This window comes from Scatophagus argus, chromosome 9, assembly GCF_020382885.2.
Source record: "Scatophagus argus isolate fScaArg1 chromosome 9, fScaArg1.pri, whole genome shotgun sequence".
NCBI classification, from domain to species: Eukaryota; Metazoa; Chordata; class Actinopteri; family Scatophagidae; genus Scatophagus; species Scatophagus argus.
The window spans coordinates 19,637,043-19,661,935 of NC_058501.1; the positions used below are offsets into that span (position 1 = coordinate 19,637,043).

Consider the following 24,893-nt stretch of genomic DNA (forward strand, 5'->3'; position numbering starts at 1 on the left):
GACCCGCCCTCCACTCCTGTCCTGCCCCGCTCCGCCTACTGGCATTTTCCGACTGAAACTGGATGCCACACAGCCTCGACTCACGCATGACCTCTGCTGTGAAGAAGTTATTTAGTTAGATTACATACAAGAACAGATGTGGTGATTGCTGTTTGTTTCACATTGTAAAGCCGCTTTATTTCTTGCATGAAATGAATAATGAATAAAAATACACAAAAACGTGTGTAGAAAATAGGATTTAGAAATAAGCGTAAATAATTGCTTCCACTGCTTAATTTGTGGTAGAATTTCTAAAACAATCACACACAAATGAACATGGCTTCCATGAGACGTCTACATTAAAAACTCTTTTGAGACAATCCAAATTTTCACTTTTTATTTACAGTACGTACTGTATAATGAACTACTGCACTTAGGTGAACTTTCTGTCACCGAGCACTTATTATGAGTACTGTCAGATGTGAGATCAGTCATGCACCATACAGACATTACACAAACAACCTGAGAATAGGAAGTCTTCTTTGAGACAGTTGTGGCAGGTTTGAGCAATAGTTCAGTTGTTACAGAATATACAAACAAGCCACGTTTCATTATTCTAAGAAAGTCCCACATTTACCAGTTTAATTAATTGTTCCCTTCCCTGCAGAAACAACTATTTGATAAACACTGATGATGCTATCTAACCTGAATGAACTTGGGCAATACAGTTTATTTCCCAGTTTATTTACAATGAACAATTTACTCATCAAGGCCCTCGTCTTCTTCCTCTTCCCGTTTGGCGTCCACCTCCGTTGTGTCCGAGAACTCGTGCAGGAGGACGTACTCACGGCTGCTGAAACCAAACTTGATAACGTCTTTTTCTTTGAGCTCATAATAGCGCTGGGCTTCTATGCGCTGGTTGTTCAGGTAGGTGCCATTGCCGGAACCCAGGTCGATGATGTAAGGCCTTACTCTGCGGCCTGTGGTGCCGTCTACACGTGTATACTCCACCAATCTACGAGGTACAGACAGAAAGGTAAACAATAATCACCTAAGTGGAATGCATAGATGAAAGTGAAGTTTTCTAAAAAGATAGCAAAGCAAAACACCTTAGCTAATCATTATTAGGCTTACCTATACTGGAAAACTGCATGCTGCTTGGAGCAGGATGGGTGATCAATGGGGATATCAGCAATTCTCCTCTGTCTCCCCAGCAAATAGGCACTCTGTCTGTGAATGTACATGACTGGAAGGGGTTCATCATTCTTGAAAGGGTACAGCCGCCATCTGCGCTTGGGAATGCGAGCCTCAGGTGGCTCATTGTACTTAATCACCACCCCCCGGAATGTGTTTGTGTCTTCTGTTAGTGCCCCTGACAGTTCAAAGTTGGGTTTCTCTTTCTCAACTGGAGGAGTGTTTGTGCCTTCAAAATCCTGTTCTTGGTTTTCTTCACGCCTCTCGCGGTTTTCCCTGCGGCGCTCATCGTGCTGCTGTCTCTCAGCTTGTTGGGAGGCAAGTGCATCCCGTTCTCGGTGTCTGTCTGCGCCGCGGTCTCTCTCCCGTGGTCTGTCCGATTCCCACCTGCTCCGCCTTTCCTCCGGCTGGCCATTTCTTCCCCTTCGCTCATCACCACTAGCTCGATGCTCCTCTCGCTCCTATGAGTTGTTGGTAAAACGACAGGTAAAGAAAGACATTAGTCCAGGACCAGCTTGCAGTTACAGTTTTGTGCAGGATAACCATTACCAAGATTAAATTGAATTACATTAATCTGGACTGACAATATTGAAAAGTTTCATGTTTGAGTGCAAAATCATTAAACTGACATTTACGCGTATTTATTTTTACAAAGTTGCTAATTAGAGTGTTATGGTACGAACGGTTTTTAATGCACAACATATCCTTTACTTGGGCTTAAGTGCGAGCCAATAGTCACTGTAACACCACATGGGTGTGTATCAGTGTGAAGTCATATATATCAGGGATTTAATTTGCATTACCGCAATACAAATGTTTTAATCATGGTTCAACCATCTAAAGCACATTAGAACTTTGCTACGAAAAGTGCAATATAAATTACGTTTCTGAAACTGTTAAAACATTTAGTCAGTAATGTAGAACCTAATCACCCGCTTTATTCTGGTGTCAGCACTACGATGGGGACTGCGACTTCTCCTGTTCCTGGGCGATCTGCTGCCACGTCTGGCGGGGGAGGTCTCTCTTCTACCCGGTGAGTGGTCTCTCGTCCTGCCGGAAGACTCAACGGTTACACTAAGAACACAAAAAATCTCATACTACTACTCTTACACAAACGTATAAATGATTTGCTAATTTACGCAACAATCGAAATTACTTGGCTCGTCGCTGCGTTTGTTAACGGCTAGCAGACTAGACAACATTGTTAGCTAACGGCTAACTATGTTGTGTTTTTCGAGGTAAACACTAAAGACACACCAAAACTAAGTGATATGGCAACAAAAAGTGAGTACCTGCTCGTTCTTCTGTGTGGACTTGACTTGCCGCTGGATCTCGACCTCGAGCGGCGTGATGTGTGTGGCCTAACAGGGCTAACTTTCTCCTGCTTTATCTTAACTTTGGACTCCCGCTCCGGAGATTCCCTTCTCCTGTGACGCTTTTCTTTGGACATTCTAAAACATATAAACGAATCCAACAGTTGTTTGACTAAACATACATCACAGCCCAAACAAAAGCTGATAAAAAACAAAGACAAACTCAAAAAAATGTAGCGACCACAAACTTCGACTGTTATGCTCAAATTACGCACTTCCGTTTCCTTTGGTGCGCCGAGAATTTATATCGACATCTCGCTGCCCTGTTTTTTACTTTGGTTCCGGTTCCGTCATAGTCATTTACGATATTTTAAATGGAGGGCTCTACATATATATACTTTTTTTGTTGTTACAAATGGTTTTCTTAAAACACACAAAACACAGTGAAATATCAAAATTCACAACGAGCGAAAACCCAGCCGAACTTCAGCTGTCCTTTTTTGCTGTGCTGATTGAAATAATGAACAGCTTTTTCCCAGGTTTCCATCCGGGTAAACAAAAATGGAACGCGAGAACGCTGTTGTCATGACAACACAAACGGTGAGCACTAACTTTTTGCTGCAACTGCACCGATATTTCTGTGACTGGAGTCCAAACCAAGAAGCTTCTTGTTTTAGTGTACAACCATTTTCATAGTAAAATAAAAAAAGGAAAAAAATACAATGATTCCACCAGCCGAATCTCTTCTAAAATACGACAATCCAGTTTCTATCACCAAAAGCACCGACCGAAAATCACCAAAGGTGAGTTTACTAAATAACCCTACCTCTCCGTATAACATCATAAAAACGTGCGTGTTCTTCAGACCTTTGGCACATACATTATGGTCCTAACTGCTAGTTATCTCTGGAAAAGTGGCTGTGTTTTACGGCAACAAGATCAATCACATTTATGTGATTGATACATGATTGATTGATATGATTGATTGATTGTTCCGTGACGTTATTGTATTTAACTGAAAAATTCCGTGGCAGCCAAAAAAACAGATGGACCACAAGCAGATTACTGGCAGATGGTGCAAGAAATCCACATTGCAGCAGCTACTTTGTGGGGGGCAACATCTACATGAGATATCTGCCAAGAATGGACTACTGCTGCTATCACTGTCCTTTCTTATTCATGTCTCAGATTGGGTGTGAGACAGATCCGCCAGTATATGATTAAATTACAAGGCAGTCACATAAGGTGAAAAAATCAAATAAACAGCAGTTAACAAAGATAGGTAATAATAAGTAAATACAATACACAATTTGTAACCTGAGATCATTTTCACCACAGGGACGTCCTTTAAAAGTGAGCCCTCAGCAACCTGCCACCTCTAGTCCTGTTCCGCCGCCTCCTAAACCAAAATCAGCCTCTGCAGAAGCCAGCAAACAGGAAAATGAGGAGATCCTGAACACCATCCTCCCACCCAGGTATAGCTCTTCCTTTCCACAAGATATTGTTCCAGAAATTCAAACCACTATCTTGTGTACCTCAATTTCTGCAATTGCAGGGAATGGATGGAGGGAAACCAGCTGTGGGTGCAGCAAGTGTCCAGTGCACCTTGCACAAGAGCAGATGTTATTCACCTGGAAGAACTGCTGGACACAAAGCTACAGCAAAGGCAGGCCAGATTAACAGGAATCTGCCCAGTTCGCAGAGAGCTCTATTCCCAGTGCTTCGGTAAGGAGAAGGCTGGTCATCACTGACGCCACTCTGGTTACAATGATGGGTGAATGCAGACATTAACATAAGATACCATGCAGAATTAAAGGACACGTATTACAGCCAGTTCTGCCATTGATGTGATTGGATTTTTAGAAATATTTATTAGGCTTTTCTTCTGATGATAATTTCTATTTCTTTTAAGATGAGCTGATCAGACAAGTGACCATCAACTGTGCTGAGAGGGGTCTGCTGCTGTTGCGGGTTAGAGATGAGATTATGATGACCATTGCTGCCTACCAGACACTGTACGAAAGCAGCGTGGCTTTCGGTATGAGGAAAGCACTGCAGGCTGAGCAGGGCAAGGCTGACATGGAGAACAACGTAAGGACGTTACTTATTATGACTTTGTAACAACCAATACCCCACATGGGCACAGTGACCCAAAAAATGAGAAGAGAATTAATTTTCTACTCATCTATCAGCATGCAGCTATTGACTGTTTTTCAGTTAGGCATCCAGCAGAGAGCACCATTTCTCTGTGAGAGTCATTGTACAAATAGTAATGGTGGTAGCACTCTTTACACAACTGATTCTGCATCTGAGACAAACTCACAAGTGCGTTTTATTACATTCCTAGATTGCTGATCTTGAGAATGAGAACCAAGACCTGAAGAAGCAACTGAATGAACAGAAAGCTAAATGTGATGCAATTGAAAAGAGGGAACATGAAAAGCAACAGGTGGAGGAGAAGAAGCACATTGAGGAGATTCAGTTCCTGAAGAGAACAAACCAGCAGCTCAAGGTGATGTTTCTACTTACATACCAAAGAAAAATATCTGTAGATTTTGCATAAATAATTGCTGTGTTACCTGTCATTTGCATATTTTTCTTCCAACTCAGACCCAGCTGGAAGGGATCATTACACCAAAGAAGTAACTTGGACAAACAAGAACTGAGTTGCCTTTTCCCAATACAGAATGCGACTGAATTGATCTTTTGATTCTCAATTATATCAGTTCATCTAAACTGTAAGAGGGTGATGAGCAAATATTTTATTGTTTTCATGGCATGACATGTACAGTTCCAACAATTACTGTAAATTCCTCTTGAACATCAAGAGAACACTACAAGTGTAAATGATTAATGAAATGTCATTCACAAAACAGTTAAAGGTTGAAGGGTAAAAGTTGAAAAGGCAAGAAGAAAACAAGTTAAGGCATAAAGTGTCCACTCGATAAAAGACTATTTAACACTTATTTAGCTTCCACCTTTTATCAACTCTACATTTTCAATAAAAATGCTGCTTCTCTGACAAATTTAAATAAAACTTTATTACACATATTGTGTTTTACAACTCCAGTCTAGTGCTTTGACTGTTTGGCCTTTTGGCTTTCTGTGGCTGATGACGGGGCCTTTCTGTTCTTGTTCTTGTTTTTCACATTGTGTGTTTCGTAATAGCGCGCACCAACTTTCTTCACCCTCTGAGCACGGTCCATCGCTCTTCTCTGTGGAGATGGATAAAGAGGAACAGGGGGGGAAAAAAAAAAACTTGTGAAATCTTCTACTAAAAAGGTCCAGAGTTTTTGTTTTTTTTTAAAAAAAAAAATCTGCATTCCTGTTACATCAGTAAGAGGACCAGAGATTAATGTAACACATCTACCCAGAGAGATCTGTTTGACGTCAGCAAGAACAAACACTGCATACCTGTTTAGATGTCAGTCGACGCGTCTGTGTGGACTCCTCGTCGTCCTCCTCAGCTTTCCTCTTAGTGCTCCTCTTGTTTGCAACTAAATTCAAACAAACATACCAACTCCGTGTAAGTTTTTCTCGTAAAACCTATTCTACTTTCAGCACCATACAAAGTCATGACAAACATGTTGACTGACTACCTTTGTTCTGTGCTTGCTTAGCTGCTGCCGCTTGTTTAGTCTTGATGTCTGTGAACACTTTTTCAGAAAGTGCCTTAGGTATCCTGTCCAAAGAAGAAAGAAAATCATTATCCAGCAGAGCAAACAGTTCACTCCTGTTCTGCTGAAACGGACAGTAATTATATTAAGCTGAGAGTAGCTACACAACTACTATTTTACTTTGTTCTTCAGTGTGTGGGTGTAATTCAAAAAGAGGAGATGCAGATTTAGGAACATAATGAAATACAAAAGTTGTGGAAACGGGCCACTGATCAGATCAAACTGATGACTGCTAGTCTTCAGGGGCTTAAAGGCTGGTTAGCACGGACCACCTAAAATGCATGGCATCTCTCTGCCTGACAACTTCAAGGGAATTCACTGGATAAAGGAAATTAGGGCAATACAACAAACAAAGAAAATATGTGAGTGAGGTTTGGGTGAGAGAAGACGGACCGGATTGCAGAGAAGCGTTTGGATTTGGCCCGCTCCAGGAACTGCTTGTACTTGGAGATCTTCTCATCCAGCTCACGAATCACCTCGCGTGAACTCTTGTTGCTGCTTGCCTTGCCAGTCTGAGCGGTCGTGTGCTCCGATTCCTCCATCTCTCCATCGACTGGTTCATCATTTGTCCTGTCTTCCTCTCCACCGTCCTCTTCTTCACTGTTGTCCTCACCGTCAGAACCGGAGAAGTCAGACATGGCCAGGTCAGGCATCTCCACAGGAACCAAGTCTTCCTCGCTGAATTCCGGCGCCACATAGATCTTGCCGAAGTTCTGTCGCACATTAGACAGAATCTTCTGAACCTGCTCCTTCTGTCTCTCCTGCTGCTGCTGTTCATCTAAGATGGCATCCGGATTGTCCAGCTGTTCCTCCTGCCCATCCTCAACTGCCTTTGAGGGTCCTTCAACTGCCAATGGCTCCTTGTCCTAGAAAAATTACAGTAACAAGTCCCAGGTTGACATTTTTTTGTCATTTATGGACAAACTGGAGGTTGAAAACTAAGTAAACCCTTACCTCTTGATCCCCCTCAGGTCCAGGGGGTTTCACAAAGAAGGGGATACGTCCTCTCTGCCAGTCATTCAACACCATTTTGGAGACCGTGGTGAGATCTGGTTCACCGCCCTGCACAATACCAGACATATGTTGCTCAATCTAAAGATTTAAAACTAGTGGTCCACATACACATCACAGTCCAGCTGAATGCCATCAAACATGCTGCACACAATGTTTGTGATCAGACAGATCATATACTGTGGTCTGCGTAGCATAGGAAGGGAGCTTTTGTTGAATACTAAACAAAAGCGGTGACTGAAATTACTACTCATACTGGTAATGATGTTTTGTTAACCTAATTCAATAAGCTAATTTCCTGCTTGTTATGAAATGAATGAAAAAATAAATAAACAGAATAAAAACTCAAAGCAAAGAAGTTTGAAGTATAGCCTGTTTAGCAAGAAAATGAAAGACGACCATTCAGACCTTCAGAAGTTTCCCAGTGCGAAATGCGAGCTTCTCAAGAAAATCATCAGCAGAGTTCCAAGTAGGGATGCGGTAAGTCTTCTGAATGTACTCTGGCTTGGCACGCTCCAGTACTGCCCCAATGTGCTCCTCTGGGTTTCTGATCTTCTCCACTTGAACCTTTGGAAGGGAGGGGGAAATAAAGGCATGCAATTTAAAAGATATGAACCTGCAACCTTTCAGTTATGGGGACTGCGTGGCTTACATGTTAAACCCAGGATCTGGAAAAAGGATCTGGAGGATTACAATCAGAGCTGATCAAAGCATTTGTAAATGCCTGAGTATTAGCAATAGGAATCCATTTCCAATTCCTTTATCATCATTCTCTGGGCACTCGAGCTGTCAAAAATACCACATTAACGGTTGGTAGATTATCTCGAGCAACCAGGACATTGCTTCTAAAAAGAAACATTACTGTTTCACATGCTACCGTTTTTCAGTGCTACAAGGAGCACAATTCAAATTAAATTCACCTTCAAATTCACCAAAATCTTTGTATAAAAAAAAAAGAAAGAAAGAAAGAAATGAGAGAGAGACTTACCACTCCTTTCAAGACAATATCTGTTTCGCTGTCTTCTGAAGGGTAGACAACACCAGGACAGTCAATGAGGAAGATGCGCCTCATTAAAGTGATGTACTGCCACACCTAAATGGTACAGAGATGAAATGTCATCTGTATGGTCAAATCTTTTCAGTTTCATATGGGATGTTAAAGATGTGTGATATATACACCTTTGTGGTACTCAGTGGCATGAAGTAATGAAGCAACTATGAGGGCTGGGGCAACAAAGTACTGCAAAACTACATTTACTGTCTCACACTTGTATGTCTACACCAACCAGTCAAGTCGCAATTTTCATCCATGTCTGTCCAGACTCACATGCAGTTGAGGCTTTGAAGGAATTTAATAAAAAAGGTATTAAGGGCACTTTTGATGAAAAGGAGGTTATTGGTACACTGACATGTATGACTCCAGTGAAAAATTTCCAGTGAGAAACACGCTGTCTCAATTTAGAGACTATTTTTACAACGGAAGACTGACAGAAAGCTTCATCACACGGTGCAACAACAATCACTTCAATATCAGCAGAACCTACTGCTGTATTAGTGTGCATCTTCAGTGAGAGGAAACAAATCAAACCCCTTGTATGTGTTTACATGCTTGCGAAATACGGTCACAATCACTCCTCTGTTCCTGGACAAAGTTTGCTGAAAATTATAAGGCCACACTAAAGTTGACCTTTGACCTTTTGGATGTAAAATGTCATCACTTCCTCATTTTTATCCTATTAGACATTTGTGGGATATTTTGTTAAAATTAGTGTATGAATTCTTGAGTTCTGGGCAAAAACATATTTGTGAGGTTACCATAATCTTCACCTTTAACCACCAAAACATAATTAGTCTATTTTTGAATCCCAGTGGAAGTTTGTGCTAAATCTGAATAAAAATCCCTAAGAGAATGGGACAGATAGACAACCCAAAAACCTGATGCCTCCAGGCATGGCCATTGCCAGCATGGAGGCATATAAAAATATTTTGGCTGACCAGCGCAAAGACTGTTTTGAATCTGGTCGACAAGTGTGATAACAGTTTCCTTTCTTTTCTCCTCACGTCACAAACACCTTCTCCTTTGCAACGACTGGCTCATCGGAAAGAGGAATTGTAATTTAACATTTCACACAAACATAAAAACACATCCCTTCAAACAAAAAGAGGACTGAGGGTCACTGCTTGTGTGGCAGTCGTCAAACAGCGTTGAGTGTGTGTGAGAATCAAAGACAAGGTGAGAATCAAAGAAGTGCTGGCTACAGGCCCATCTGAATTGTTTGATAGGTGCACAAAAAAAAATCTCCAATCTGCTGTATTCCAAGTTCAAAGCTTGGGCAAACAAGGAAAAAGGAAACATATTTTCCTCTTTCTTTCCCCTTGACCCTTCTTTGGACATTTGGGTTTTCAGACCACTGTTCGTTTCCAAACAGGATAAACAGCCCAAGAGAGAGGAAATTAAAGATAAAAACGGTTGTTGTTTTTTCTCTTGGCCCAGTCACCACTTAGATTTTTTTAGTTATGTAGTTAAGAACACGAAGTCGACTACTGCTGTTGTTGCAGCTATCAACAATTACCAACTTAAGAAGTGGAACATGCATGTTTTCTATTCACATCACTTCACCACTTAATCAAAGTTCGTCTCTCCTTTTTTTATTCTACACAGTCAAAAATACAATTTCCTTCTTTCCTTTCTTTTTTACTTAAGTCATGTTTATGTACTACTTGGGTGGTCATGTATGTAAACCCTCAGAATTAAGATTCATCATTTAAACTTCGAATTTAGCTTGCATGGTTAAGATGACAGCTGGAGCCTCACCTTTGTTTCTCCGGCGAGTGGCGCTACGTTGCAGACCTTCTTAGACCGCAGCGTGTTGATGACTGAGCTTTTTCCCACATTAGGATAGCCAATGAAACCCACACTTATCTGTTTCTTGTCTGTGTGGAGCTGCGGGAGGCAAAAAAATAAAGTGAGAGTGTTTTGTTTCCTATAAACAGCCTCAGTCTGTCCTCAGTTTGTGGAGGTAATTTTAGATGAGGCTTTGATGCTATTAGCAATAAAAAAAAGTGAACTTGTCATCACTCCAGAACTACAATGTAGTTTGTTAAAAACACATACCCGAGGACATTTTAAAGGGATTTTTTATGTAAACAAGACAATCACGAAGATGCAAAACCTTTTGAAAAAAAAAGAATTGGATATGTCTACCTTCCATTTCTGTCCCAAGAGGTAAACTCTGAAGGGTGTTTTGGAACAGGTTTTTCACCTTGTTATCTCCAGACATTTGGGTGAAAGTGGTCCAACAGTGAAAAACATTTACAAGGAAAAACATGGTGGTTTTTCTATGTCTTTCCCATAAAAGCCTCTTTGTATCGCATTATTAAATCTAACGAGAACATTCAAAGTCTCATGCTTTAATTTCTTCATTTTCCAGATCCTTTAAGTCCCATGCTTTCACAAACACACTGCACAGCACTGCCACCGTGTAACACTGCATGTTTAGGTTGGAATGGGTGATACAAAACCTTTAACCTTATTTACTTACATATTTATTTTGAATTTGAGTCATGTGCTTACCTTGCCAAACTGCCTGAGCAGCTGGATGAGGGAGCCCTTGCCAAACGAGTTGGTGAGGCTGGCATGGAAAGCCAAAGTGGGATACTCTTGGGACAAAACAGCTACCCACCGTTTCTAATGGAGACAGAGTCAGTCACACAGTTTAATATCACTGAGAAGCCATACACAACCGGGAATCAAAGATGAACATTGTGTAAATTTCTTACTGTGACCCAGGTGGGGATGAGGTCGCACTTGTTAAGAACAAAGATGAGATGTTTCCAGGGTTTTTCCTTCTTCAAATATGTCTCTATGCTCTTGGAGCGAGTTCCCATTGGATCACGAGCATCCAGCACTTGGATGATGACATCAGATGAGTCAATCACCTGTCACAATAAAGAGTGAGAAATACAGAATGACCCATTGACACTATAGTGTATCAACTTTACATTAACACAGCGCACAGTAGTGAGAAGAGGATAGAAACAATACCTTGTAAAGTTCCCCCCAGATCCTCTTGGACTGACCCTTTTTGAAGATTTCCTCACGGGATTCCTCCCTGTTATAGAATTATAACAATTAAAACAATTTACTTCTACCTTTAAAAGTGAAGATTTAGCAACCTCCTGCCTGTGTGGAGTAGCCAGTAGAGTGGAATCATTACAGTATCTTCTCTTACCGGACACCCGTGTCTTCGGTTACCAGGTCTTTGTCCTTGTCTGCATTGTAGCTCTGGGCCGAGGCCTCGGCTTGTTCTATGAGGTCTTTCACATCACCCACCATGAGGCTGGGTCTCTTCCTCTGAGCCTTGGGCCCAAACGTGGTCTCAAAACCCTCTGTGTCCAGAATGTGCACCTTGGAGTTCTGCAGGTGCAGAAACAGAAGAGAAAAAAAAAACATTAGACTTGCAGCTGTGACTGACTGACAAGTGGTTTCTTTTTTTCTCCCCAAGTTTTAATTGAACTTTTGCTTTCCTGCGTGAAACAAAATGCACAGTGCATATGCGGTCTAGAATATGTCGACATCAAATTAATTGTTTCATATCACATGCGTGAACAGCTTTAGATCTCTGCCATTAACCCTTGTATTATGTTACGGGTCAATTTGACCCATTTCAGTTTTCATATTGACCAAAGTACTGGTTATCCTTTCTTTTTCTTCCTGCAATTTTGTGACTTTTCCTCATCTTGGGTCATGAACTGGTGTGTAAAATCTGGACTCTTTGATGTGTAGTAAAATGTCTGTGCAGAGTTTGTATACGAAGATGATGTTGCGGGTCATTTTGACCCGGACACTTTAATGTGGGTAAATAGCTGTTTAGATCCAAATTAAACACTTTGATCTCTTTGATATACTTTGTTTAGATTGCCAAATTATTTGTATTTTGAAACAGAGGCCCAGGTGTGAATGGAGGAGGAACTTTCTCACCCTTGTGCTTGTCACTGTTCTCATGTCATCTCTTTGACAAACACACCAAAATGAGCTCCAGAAGTTTTACAGTTGAAGAAACTGTGGCACTGATGTTGAACTGGGATAGTGATGCAGAGGAAGAGATTTCAGAGACAGAGGATCTTTCAGAGACTGAGGACAATGTTATTGATGATCCAGATTGTCAATTTTCTTCCGATGAGGATTCAGAGGACAAGTCTGCCGTTGGATCTCCATCAGCTGAAAACCAAGGAATGCAGCAATCATCATCCACAGAGGGGACATGGACATCAAAAGATGGTAATATAAAATGGTCAACATCACCACACCAAAGCCGAGGTAGACTGTCATCTTCCAATGTCATCAAAATGACTCCCGGTCCTACACGATTTGCTGTCACACGAGTTGATGATATTCAATCAGCATTTCAGCTCTTCATATCGCCAATAGAGAAGATTATACTGGACATGACCAATTTGGAGGGGAGGCGTGTATTTCAAGAGAAATGGAAGCCACTGGATCAGACTGACTTGCATGCTTACATCGGAATTCTGGTATTAGCTGGAGTGTACAGGTCAAGGGGAGAAGCAACTGCAAGTTTGTGGAACGAAGAGAATGGAAGGCCAATCTTTCGAGCAACAATGTCTCTGGAGACATTTCACATGATATCTCGTGTGATCCGATTTGACAACTGCGACACAAGAGCTGGTCGACGTGAAAGAGACAAGTTAGCTGCGATCAGAGATGTATGGGATAAATGGGTTGAAATTCTGCCTTTGTTGTACAATCCTGGTCCCCATGTTACTGTTGTTCCATTCAGGGGGCGCTGTCCTTTCCGACAGTACATGCCCAACAAGCCCGCCAAGTATGGCATCAAAATATGGGTAGCTTGTGATGCAAAACACAGCAACATACAGCTGCCAGCGCAAGACTGCCCGTTGGCCCTTGGTGATTTTCTATAACATTGTGGATGTGTCTGCTTACAATGCCTATGTCCTGTGGACTGAAATCAACCAACAATGGAATGCCGGAAAATTGTTCCGACGTCGGCTTTTCCTGGAACAACTCGGCAAAGCACTTGTTACTCCTAATATGCAGAGTCGAGCCAGGCCACCTAAAACCCCAGCAGCTGCGGCTGTCATTGAAAAGGTCAAGCTCACGTCACCCAACCAATCTGTAATGGATCCATTAGATACAGGTGTGAAGAAACGGAAGAGATGCCAGGTCTGTCCCCCCCGAGATGACAGTAAAACAAGTACCTGTTGTGTGAAATGCAAGAATTACATCTGCAGAAAGCACACAATTACATTCTGTCCATCGTGTGGAGAACAATGAAAATGTTGAACATTGAAAATGGGGAAAGTCAAATGACAAACAAAAGTGTTCGTGAAGAGAGGAAAATTAAAATAAAGATGTTATTGGTTTTAAAATTAAATAGTTCTTAAATATAGTGTTGGGATTAAAAATATATTGTATGTCTCTTTTCTATATGTTCCTATAATCTAAAATAAAGATGTTATTGGTTTAACCTGTTTTTGTTTTACTGTTTTTAGTTGATTTACACAGTACGGGTCAAAATGACCCGCAACATAATCAATGTCATTTTTTTTCAACATAATACAAGGGTTAAGAATACCTAGGATACAAGTTTCCTTATACTATCCATTGGTGTGGCGTGTGATATCTGTGGGAAGAACTGTCAGTGTGGGTTTATTGCAATTAGAGTGTTTGGACAACCTCTCTTCATCTACATAATGAATGAAAAAATGAGGCCACAGGGGACAGCCTGATTGCAGAGGTGATAACTGGGGTAACAGAAGGAAAGGTTTATGGTGGTGTTATGCAAGAACTAAGCCAATGAAACAGCCACGTAGTGTTGGATACTGTTCACTTTTGAACCAATACCCATACCTGGAATTCTTTACCTTATGATACTATTTTTTCTGTACTTTACTCTCTCTTTAATCACAAAATGCTGGCACAAGCACATTCACCACCCAAGTGTTTGACATGTACATGATTGCAAGTGCACTCTCAACTTGGACCAAGGAGAGCTGAACAACACTGTCTGATACTCCCACAATGGAGACAGAAAGTGTGCAACTCTCCCATACAGTGCCAGCACACTCAGGGTTACAGTGGGGCTGGTTGAGAACTGAATGGGAGGCCTCATGCTTCATCTCACCTCATAAAATTTCAAAAAGAAAAGCTAGTGAGGGAAACAAAAGGCAAGATATCCATCTGTACTACATGATCAAACAGGGAAAAACTTCAGTAGCTTTACATGCCCAGTATACCCATACAGAAATTCATGAAAAGTGTTAATTAATGCAAACATAGCACATCCGGTCTAGAGAACTTGCCCAGGACACCAGGACCATCATACAGACATCACAGGGCAAAAAGAGAACTCATTATTTTTGCATAATTGAGCAAAAATAGGTTTATACTCCTTATACTCACATGGGCTTTGACTCTATCATGCAAGAGGGACATGGGGAGTTTGCTTTGTCTCATAACCACACGATATGGATCCTTCTGTACAGCTCCCATCTCTTCTTGGAACTTCTGGAGGGACGACTGCTTGATCACACGGGTATTTGCTGAAATGTAGAATGAGTAGATGCTAAGTATGGCCCATTTAGATCTGTCAGGTGTACTCAAACATGAAAGGCCACTTATGAATTTTACATGATGTCACAAGGTCTTTTCTTCTCTCAGGATTAAGCTCTATTAATTGCGGCCAATTACAAATTATTTTCATTTGTTTAAACTTTTTTTTTTTGAAAAAGTGACAGCCTCCTACGGCGGGTATCATCATCAGACTCTTCTGCAGTCGGTCTGCATTTTCTCATCTATCAAACCTGACAAATCTGTAGAACTCTTGTTAGTGATGACGGTGTTATACGCATCTAAGAGCTGTTGCTGGAATATGACTGATAATGATTTTTTTTTTTATGTGAACAAAAGAGAAGGCTCCATCACATCTATTTAGAAACCTGCAATTTTGTGCGCAGACGATTAATATCAAAGTCAATTAACACACCTGTGAGCACAGAATATGAATGAAGAGATGAGTGGGGTTCCCATCTTATCTCTTCAGAAACTTGATAGGCTATTAATATTTGGACCTATCACAGAATTGTGAATAAAGCATACTGTACTTACAAAGAGGATTTTATCTTACAACATTCTTAACTGACTGAAGGAAGATGGTACAGTCCTGATTCCAAAACAGCTGGGACACTTTGTGCAATCCAAATCCTTTTTGACTCAGGCTGGTCTAGTACGCACACTGAAACTCCTACACATGCAGAATGTAGCTTGTAATATTTCGCACTACGGACGTTTTACTTTTTGGTCAAATGACACAGCTGTGATTAAAGCAATGGCAACAGTGGAAGAGCTGATACGATCGTTAAACAAATAAAAAAAGAACAACGAAAAAAAAATTATCCCCAGCCAGAAAATTCTTGGATGAGAGGCGAAACATCAAAGACACATAACCAAATCCAGTTGCGTTCGATTCAATCTCTCTGAGATAACTACGACCTGGATGAATAAGAACATCCACAGACAAGACATCTCTCTTCCATATACTGATGGCCTGCTGTTGATGAGGCAGTTAATGTGGCCGATTTGCAGCTCCTGGCCAGCAGATTTTTACAGAGCAATGAGGTGCTACAAGAATGGTCCTCTTACAAGCAACAGATGCTAGTTGGGGAATTCAAGGTATCATGAAGTTAATTTCAATGTATAACATTCCATTTCAGGAGTTCTCTAGCCTAGATTGATGTTGTGTCTGAGGTGTGTCAGGACATGGATCAGCAACACCTCGAGGAGGGCTTGGCATCAGAGATGGGTGAATAGGTTGTAGGTATACCCAACACTGAGAAATCTGGCTACTGATGCTGAGTGTGTCTGTGATAACTATGAAGGCACCATTATTGCTGACTGGTACATACAAGTTGTGGAGCAATACATGACATCATATAGAGAATGCCTCTTTCCATGACATCCTTATTTCAGCAATACAACACCAAGCTACATTCTGCATGTGTAGTAGTTTCAGTGTGCGTACTATATCAGCCTGAGTCAAAAAGGATTCGTACTGCACAAAGTGTCCCAGCTATTTTGGAATCAGGACTGTACCATCTTCCTTCAATCACATAGGAGTGGCAGCAATTCATATAACACAAGCTATTGAAACATCTTTTAATATTGCATGGTCAGGTTTAAAGGTGGCACAGAATGTTAAAAACCCAAACACATTTAAGTGCTTTAAGAAGGAAAAATCCAAAAGTTCAATGCTGTCTTTTCACCAACCATGGATATGCTATAATACACAGCAGTGGTTTCCAAACTTTTTCAAGATCTGAAGTGTCCCTACGTTCCCTGGCTGATAAGATTTTTGTCTTTAGACATTTTATTACAGAGAGTGTGTGTGTGTGTGTGTGTGAAGCCTATGACCCAAATAATCATGCATTTTGTCACTGACATTGTTACCGGATAGAATTACAGAAAAAAAAAAAAAATCATTCTTCATTTTGGAAAACCTCCTGGAATCCCCTTAAGGTCCCCTAGGAATACCCAGGACCAACTCTGAAAACCATAGTATAGCATACAACGAGAGGAAGTGCACATACCAAACCATTTGATGTTTGGTTCAACTCTGGCTACAGTCCCTGGAGCCACTGTGGACTGGTACTGTAAAGGCTTGATGACTTTTCCACGGTTATTACTGGAAACAGAGGATTAGTGTCAGTGTGAACATAGCACTTCCTGTCATATTTCACAGTCAACAATAATGAAAAATATCAGCCAATTAGTGCCTCACGACAATAATGCAAATATTATTATCACTTACCATCTCTGCTTTTGTCTGTACATATTCAGACGCTTAATAGTGGCTCGGTCCCTCATGTTGTTCCCACCTGCACCTTTGACTCGATCTGTGAAATGCATACGGTTACTTAAACGACACATTTGCTTAACAACACACACCTGTCATCACAATAGTGTATATTAGCTTTTCAAGAGCTGCTTCAATAGACGTCTTATGACCAATTAATACAAGCAGCCGCTTCTTCCCTTAATGAAAAGTCCTAAACTTGTTTAGGTTTAAATGGCCTAACCATTGCTGAGCGTTACAGAGGTTGGCTGTAGTTGAGTTTTGATGAAATTACCCAGAGTTTTGCGTTTCATTTTCACACAATACATTCCTAATGTAAATGACTAGTTTAATATAGCACAGGAAAATGACGCATGTTTTCAACACGGCATAACATCGCCAGGCTAGCACCAATTAGCATCATCTGTAAACAAACGGTGAGGCTAACAGGCTTTAACGTTAGCTTACCAGGGTTGCTGCTGGACGACGAGGGGTTTATCGAGCTGTTCCCCTTGAACCGAGGCTTCACCATTTTGATCGCTTAGATGGCAAAGCCTTTCCTGAACAAAAAACAAAACAAAACAAAAAACAACAGAGACAACACAAACGTCTCTGGAAGCTGAAGTTTCTTTGCTGTTTCTTTCCTCTTCAGCTATGAACTGGACAGTACACGTGCCGTTACTGTGAAACAGGAAGAACGTCATCAAAAGAGCGACAGTTGGGAGCTGCTGTGGGCGCACTCGTAAATAGTCTCTATGTGGGATTTTGTTCATGATCCTAACAGTAATACACGTGGAATGAAAGCATTTAAAATTTAGGAAGAAAATTATAACATTTTGAAAGTATCCACAGCAGCGGTGTAAATTTATAGATTACAAATAGTTCTGTGAAAGTAGTTCCATTAAAAAAAAAAAAGTCAACAAAAACAAGTCAACAAGCAGCTGTCACACTGAAATACAGAGAAATGAGGGAAAAATCAATAGTTCTGTAGAATTCTCTATGAAAACAATAAATTGCTATACTCCTTTTATCCCAGTAGAGGGTGCAACACAGTTTTTATTAGGTTACTGCGGTGTGCCAACATATCCTGCTGAATATCCACAGTCTGTGAGAGCCTTACACTACCTGACTGGCTCCTGTCTGCTTGAAGCGAGTAATAAGGTTCCAAAAAAGGCATACGACTTGAAAGGAACATAAGTTTTGCACGATAAAAGCGAGCTGGTGGGTAAATAAATGTATTCAGGTTTAAATAAGGCAACAAAAACAATTCAGGGCTGCAGCAGGGACTGAGGTCATGAGTCCAAAGTTTCCATTTTATAAAAAAAAAAGCTTCTACGATGGTTTTAATTGTTAAGATTTTTTTGAATTATTTTATTTATTCAGTCAGGTGTTATTGTTTTCTGTATTTTCTTCCAACATGAAAGTAAATGCTGATTAAAACCATTGTGAGCACTTCAGGGAATACAGTTGTACAGGGGATTTTTTGCGGCGAGGCGATTTGCAAGAAAAAGAATACACTCAGGACAGTATTATTTTCATTAATGTAGAACTAATGCAGGCCTTCAAAAGGCCAATTTGACACAAAATCTATGACAGGCCAAGTTTATCTGGTTGTGATGATGCTGCCTTCACAGTGTTTACGGTATTTTACACAAGGGCTCAGTGCCAAGGTAGGCTAGTTTGTAGAGACTCCGGTTTGGAGAGGCGCCATCAAGTATTCCGTTTATACAGCAGGGAGACCGTGGAATGTTCTCTGTTCATTTTCATACAGATGAAATTGGAACTGACTACATCAGCAATCCAAAGCAATAAATGATTTTTTAAATCAGAAAGTAGAAATTTTCCTCTTTAAACTGAAGTCCAAGCACAAGAAAATCCAAGCAGAGGAAGCAGAAAGAAGGTGTTTGGGTTCAGTCTAAACATTTCTTTTATTTTAAAATCTAAATTTACAGTATAAGTCTGTCATATAGTATATATTTATGCAAGAAAATCAAAATAGTCAGGTTTTTATTTCAAGCCAACTTCATTTTAACCCAAACACTTGTATTTACAGACAGAGATTGTGGTTCCTTCCAAATTCTTACCATCCTTACATTTAAATGTGACCATTTTCAACATTATGTCTGAATACAACCTTCTGGTTTGGCAAGCCAGTCACAGCACATAACTGTTAGGATCACTTGCTGTGCCTTGAAGAGTGCTGTATTAAAATATGCTGCCTTTTCTGCATAGTAGGTGTCTCTCTGTGTCTTTCTGCACTTCGTGTATCCTTTTTAGCACTCAATAAATCATCATTCTTGTGTTTAGTGCTTTCATATCCTGCACTGAGAGCCTGTTTGAAACACTTTTCCTCAGCACTGGTACTTTGTGGCAAAAGAGTGAGATGAAAATGAATTGTTTGATGCCCTGAGAAAAGTTAGTTTCCCTTCATAAAATCCACCACCAGTTAACCCCTTCAATTAGAAGCAGCACTAACACATAGTTTCAGTCATTCTGTCATCAGAGTGAATGCAGGGTACGCTTTGTCTGTTCTCCATTCAGTGGTTGTGTGTTTTGCAGAACCGACAGGTTGGCTAAACTTCATGTGACCTTGATTTGCATTAAAACAAGAACAAAACAAATTGATTGGACAAGCATTAATCAACATTTGTATGTATTTGTATGAATGCAACAGGACAATCTACCATTGATGACAGAGTGACCACAATTTATGACGAGTGCCCTCAGCAGTGGGAGAGTTGAATTACGCAAGGCTTACAAGCAGTTTTGAAACCAATAAAATGACACGGTACATAAGAAAAACCAACCAATTTGCCTGAGAGCAAGTGGAAAATCCAGTTCTTTTGGCAACATTATATCTCTTGCTTGATCAATATTACTAATACCACTCGTGCAAGTAGTCAGCTACTCTGTCTTTCCTCATATAGACTTAAAAATACATTTAAAAAAGCTCTAAATTAAACAGCTGTGTCAATTAGAGAGCAGTTTGGTGTTACTCTACACAATTTTGTTACACACTCGATTTTATAGACCCATATAACAGGGAAATTGTTGAGCTGCATGCTCTTGGCCTCCCATCAGGGTGCTGGAGTGAGAACATTTGACAGATCCTGTGAAAATTTACCCCATTGCTTCTACTCTCTTTGGTCTTCTAGCTGTGGAGCATGGAAGGATAGAGATTGTTTCTGTCTCACTATAAGGAGTGTCAACCAGTGAAGTCACAACATCCATCTTTCAGGCAGATATTCATTCAGCTAATCGGTCTCCACAGTTTGTGACTGACATCTCAGGAGATGTATGAAGTGGGGAGTCAGCAGTTAGCACTAGAACACCTGTGTTTAATAAGGTCATGACAGAAACTTGCACAGATTGATACTGCAGTCCCAGCATGTGTCTTGCAGACTTTATGTAGCTAGAGGTTCATTCCAAAAACAAAATAACTGATGAGATGTCTGCTGTTTGAAAAAAAAAATGGCACATTCTTTCAAAGTGATTAATGGTATAAAAAGCTTCAAAAAGGAGAGGAGATGTTTTAACTTTAAAAAGGGAATAGACTTACAATAACACCTGCTTGAACAGGGTGTTATTATAAAACATTTTAGATTTATTGAATGATTTTTGTTCTAACACACACATTTTTCCTAGAAATGTTTGTTGCCAATCCCGTTGAGTTGAAATAAAACAATTCTTGTAAAAAGTTCCATAAGAATTAGGAGAAGAAAATCAAATACAAAAAACAATAAACTATTTTTGAAGCGGATTTCTTTAATAGAAAACAGTGAAAATCTAACAAGCTGACAAGGGTAGTAAATTTGCAGCATGTTGTAAAACCACAGAATCTGAAAAGCAGGTTACGCAGTTTAATCATAAACAACGTAATTAAGCTATTACTTCCTCACTGTTGCTCGGAAAGGAGATGATACACTGTAGCAGGAATTATAAACATTTTCTTTTTGCACCCCGTCATCCCCTGTTCATTTGGTGAGAAATCCCAGATGCAGAGGATTTCAGTGACTGAAAGTTTTGTTGTTTCTTTGTTTTAATCTAAAATTGACACTGAGAAGGGGATAAGGTTGGTGTGAGACATGCTGCTTCACCAAGTCAGTGGCAGGGCATTGTGGCTCCCCATAAGTGTTCATGTGAATGTGTGCGTTTGTGGATAATATTTCAGCCTGGCAGCCTTGCAGAGTCTCTGCTTTGAGTCAAATCTGGAACACCGGCTAGATGATGGAGCACAGCCCTGCAGCCGGCCCGACTAAACAAAAAGAGAAAAATTGACAAAGGCCCGAAGGTCGCTCCTCCTTATAGCCTCACTGTTGAGAGTGTTTGCAATAGAAAACCAACATTTCTGCTGAGAGTGCTTCATGGCTTATCTGAAGGGCTACTGAAGTGCTGAGGGCTGGTGGTCACTGCTGTCTCATGAGCCATTTCGTTAAGTTTTTCTTTATTTAGATGGAAATCTCTAACACAGGGATGGTGTGATAACAGAGAATACCATCCAGAGTTCCAGTTTAGGTGGAAACAAGACTTCATAGCCACTATAGCGAGTTAGTGAGGCTGTACTAACGGTGCTTTGCACAACAGTGCTTTGAGCTAAATGCTAATGTCAGCAAGCTAAGAATGCTCAATACAACGGTGCTAACACACAGCTGTTTTGTTTTTTGTGTTTGCTTGTTACTGTTTCCTAATTTACGCTAAACACAAAGTACAGCAGAGGCTGATGGAAAGGTCATTAGTTTTGCACGTATTTAGGCATCATGGATCAAAGTATTGGGAATTGCAAGCTCGAATTTTGACCTGATGGTGGCTCTGTAGATGTTTAGCTCATCCCATGAAAGGACATGACTGTCTGTACCAAATTTCAATTAAATCTGCTCAGTAGTCGTCAATAGGCTGCATCTCAACTGGCTGATGTGAAAAAAGTGGGGAATCATCAGGTGGAGACCCTGAAAGTTAGTGCAACATTACAAGGCAGTTCATCTAACAGTTAGTTAAACCAAGTCGGGACTAACTTGGTGCACTGACTGATAGACGGACCAACACTGGCCTCCCCAGAGATAAAGGACTATTAGAGACAAAAGATTAATTTGTTGCAAAAATTATCTATTGAATACTATATAAACCACATAACAAAAACCACTTCAAGTTGTCACATCCCAAATAGTATGTTAAAAATACTCCCTAAATTATGTTTGGTGCATTTAAATGTATTGTATTCACCTATTTTCTTATTTTACTTACAAATTAGGGTTCTGAGGACATTCGGAAATATTAAGATCCTGATTACAAATCTCATGTGTGAATGACGCCACTCTCTCCCATCTCAAAGCACTGAAGAGAGCAACGCTCTGCAGCCAGGAGCTCCTGTCTTCAGATAGCGCCCACACCTCATTTATATATAGAGATACTGTTGCCAGTTTCAAGAGGGGATTTAGACAGATTCAAAATTACATAGAGGCAAAAGAGGGAATAATGAAAAGAGAGAAGCATGAATCATGACACAAATGAAAAACCAATCATGGAAAAACCCAGCTGGAGATGAAGTGATGGAATATGTTGTTTTTCAAGAGAATATGTTTCACTAATGCGTAATATCTTCTGTGTTTATTTTCACCAAACCTAAATCTTCCACTTTTGTAGTTCACGGCTTGTCGTGGACACAAGCTTAACACCACATAAATCTTAGAATAATCTGTTGGCCAGGACCTTTGGGAGGCCCTTTAATGAATAGTGTTTATGAGTGCTAATCTGTGGCATGTAAACCACCGTTTGTCGTTGAGATAAGCCACAATAAGGTGAAAATTTATTTCTAAGTATGTTCAGTTCGAGCTTTACTCTTGGCTTACAGGTCAATTTCCACTCACGTATTTAGTAACCTTCAGTTTGAGTTGTAAAATAAATGTGAACCCAAAATATTTAGTACTTTCTAACATCATTGTAAATCTTATTTAAAATGTAGCTGGAATTTTTAACTTGGATAATTCTCTGTATAAAACTTGCATGCATAATCACTTCGTTATTCACAATTAAAAGACTGAGCCATGTCTGATGTTAGTAACAAGCAACAAAGTTGCCTTGGCAAACCTGCTGCAAGGCCTCCAGGTGAAGGCAATAACTGAATGCAGTTTATGGAAATATGCGGTTTTACAAGAACTAATTTGGTTACCTGAAACGAATTTTTTCACTTTTGGTCAGTATTTTCCCTGATAAGATGGATATCGCTTAAGAAACATGTGTAAACTATTACAGGGAAATAGGCCTAAAAGGTCTGAATAACTACTAGACCTATTTGAATTGATGTTAATGGAACAACCTCAAGAGCCTCTTTAACAGTAAACCATAGCGCATGACTGGCCTAAGACAGACAGGCCTGTCTCTTATAGATTTGATGCCAAAAGGACATCATTGAGGAGTTCTCGTAAAAAATAAGACTGAAAATAAATTGAAACAGTGATAGAATGCCATGTACTAATAGTAGAAACAAGGATGGAAATAGGATGATAAAAATGAACTCTAATTAGCATACACAGAACATAAAAATCAACAAAATACACAATTTTAAAAGAAGTAAAGCAGTGCATGCAAGGCATCATGCAAATGATTCAGGCCTGTATCAGGGAATATGGAGAAGTTTGTAACTCTTGTTTAAAAATACTTGTGAGCTGGCATCCCTATGATCTATAGGTAGTGTGTTCTATAACTTTGGGGGGTAAATGGCAAAAGCTGCACCCCGGATTTTCGTTTGGCTGAAATAGCAAATAAACCACACCAAGAAAGGCAAAGATGCATTTTATCTCCATGGTATCCATGGAACAATAAAATGATTTCCTTCTGATATGAAAATGATGTGTGTCAGAAGTTAACTTAATACTAATCTTAACTGAAACACAAGAATGCTCCCCCACCCACATTCTTGATGTACCAAACCCGTTTCGTTGCTGCTCAAGTGCTTGCTCAAAGAAGCTGGCAGCAGGTCTCTCTCTAGTTCATCCAAGACAAACACACTCCTCTCACTCCAAAGTCCAAAGATGAGCTGCCATGGAGTTCAGGCTGCTCTTTGCAGTCTGTGCATCTGGTCCACAGCACCAGCTTCACCTTGCCAACGCAGGGTGTTCGTGCAAACACTGTTTGGACCACTGCTGCATCTCTGAGTGTCAGTAACTGAACTGTGTAAACTTGAAATAAACTTAAAGGGTCAGCTAAAAATAAGAGCTGCATGGCAAGTTTCAGGGAGGCTGTGTGCCATAGTGCTTCTTGCCAACTATTTTTTCCACTTGAATCGAAATAGTGTTCACCGGAGGTGGGCACCAACACCCCACTCTCCTCTCTCTGCTTGTTTTTCTGTGCCTCATCAAGGCAGCTTGTCTCTAACATTTATCTGCTGCCCTTTCAATTAGATAAGGACAACAGAGAAGCCTAGTTGGACAAGAGGTCTGTGTCACCTCATGGCCATGGTTGCCACTGCTGAGGTCATGCCATGAAAAGGAAATGGAGCACTACTGTTTCCTCTGAGCACTCTGAAACACAAGTGATTACACTGACTGATCTGTCCAAGAAACCCTGGTTGGTGGGGATCAAAGGCAGCCTGGAGACCACCTGGAACTTCTCTTGGCAGTAGAATTGGCCTGTAGAGGGATGAGGGGCTCTGGGAAAAGGCACAGAAGGGCTGTGCCTCTCGTTCCCATCCTGATCTTCGTGAGAACACAGGCTCTTTGAGTGAGGAACCTCCTTTGCATCCAATGTGATTTTTTCTGAGCATTCACTGTCACATTCAAATATTATTACTTTAATCTACTAAGTAAAATGAATGGATTGGGTCTCATAAAAAGAAAACAATATAATTGGTT

At 40.4% G+C, this 24,893-nt stretch overlaps 3 protein-coding genes across 4 annotated transcripts; 1 reads left to right on the forward strand and 2 right to left on the reverse strand.

Annotated features, from left to right (window-relative positions):
• Nucleotides 1-361: 361 nt before the first annotated feature.
• snip1 (Smad nuclear interacting protein) lies at nt 362-2,777 on the reverse strand. 2 transcript variants are annotated; one of them, XM_046398428.1, is made up of 4 exons: nt 2,466-2,777; nt 2,106-2,247; nt 1,114-1,634; nt 362-994 (listed from the first exon to the last, which is right to left on the reverse strand). In XM_046398428.1, the coding sequence occupies exons 1-4, from the start codon at nt 2,621-2,623 to the stop codon at nt 739-741; spliced, it is 1,077 nt and encodes a 358-aa protein (XP_046254384.1). In that variant the 5' UTR covers nt 2,624-2,777; the 3' UTR covers nt 362-738. The 2 variants fall into 2 exon arrangements, with proteins under 2 accessions (XP_046254384.1, XP_046254385.1); XM_046398429.1 differs by having other exon boundaries at nt 2,106-2,223; nt 2,466-2,776.
• A 181-nt stretch (nt 2,778-2,958) lies between these two features.
• On the forward strand, nt 2,959-5,535 carry dnali1 (dynein, axonemal, light intermediate chain 1). Its single transcript, XM_046398430.1, has 6 exons — nt 2,959-3,289; nt 3,825-3,961; nt 4,042-4,211; nt 4,399-4,577; nt 4,834-4,998; nt 5,097-5,535. The coding sequence occupies exons 1-6, from the start codon at nt 3,209-3,211 to the stop codon at nt 5,130-5,132; spliced, it is 768 nt and encodes a 255-aa protein (XP_046254386.1). The 5' UTR covers nt 2,959-3,208; the 3' UTR covers nt 5,133-5,535.
• Nucleotides 5,234-17,760, reverse strand: gnl2 (guanine nucleotide binding protein-like 2 (nucleolar)). Its single transcript, XM_046398427.1, has 16 exons — nt 17,515-17,760; nt 17,023-17,107; nt 16,802-16,896; nt 14,619-14,758; nt 11,407-11,591; nt 11,220-11,286; nt 10,955-11,113; nt 10,749-10,862; nt 9,990-10,118; nt 8,163-8,267; nt 7,583-7,741; nt 7,118-7,225; nt 6,557-7,029; nt 6,086-6,168; nt 5,901-5,983; nt 5,234-5,701 (listed from the first exon to the last, which is right to left on the reverse strand). The coding sequence occupies exons 1-16, from the start codon at nt 17,576-17,578 to the stop codon at nt 5,558-5,560; spliced, it is 2,193 nt and encodes a 730-aa protein (XP_046254383.1). The 5' UTR covers nt 17,579-17,760; the 3' UTR covers nt 5,234-5,557.
• Nucleotides 17,761-24,893: the final 7,133 nt, after the last annotated feature.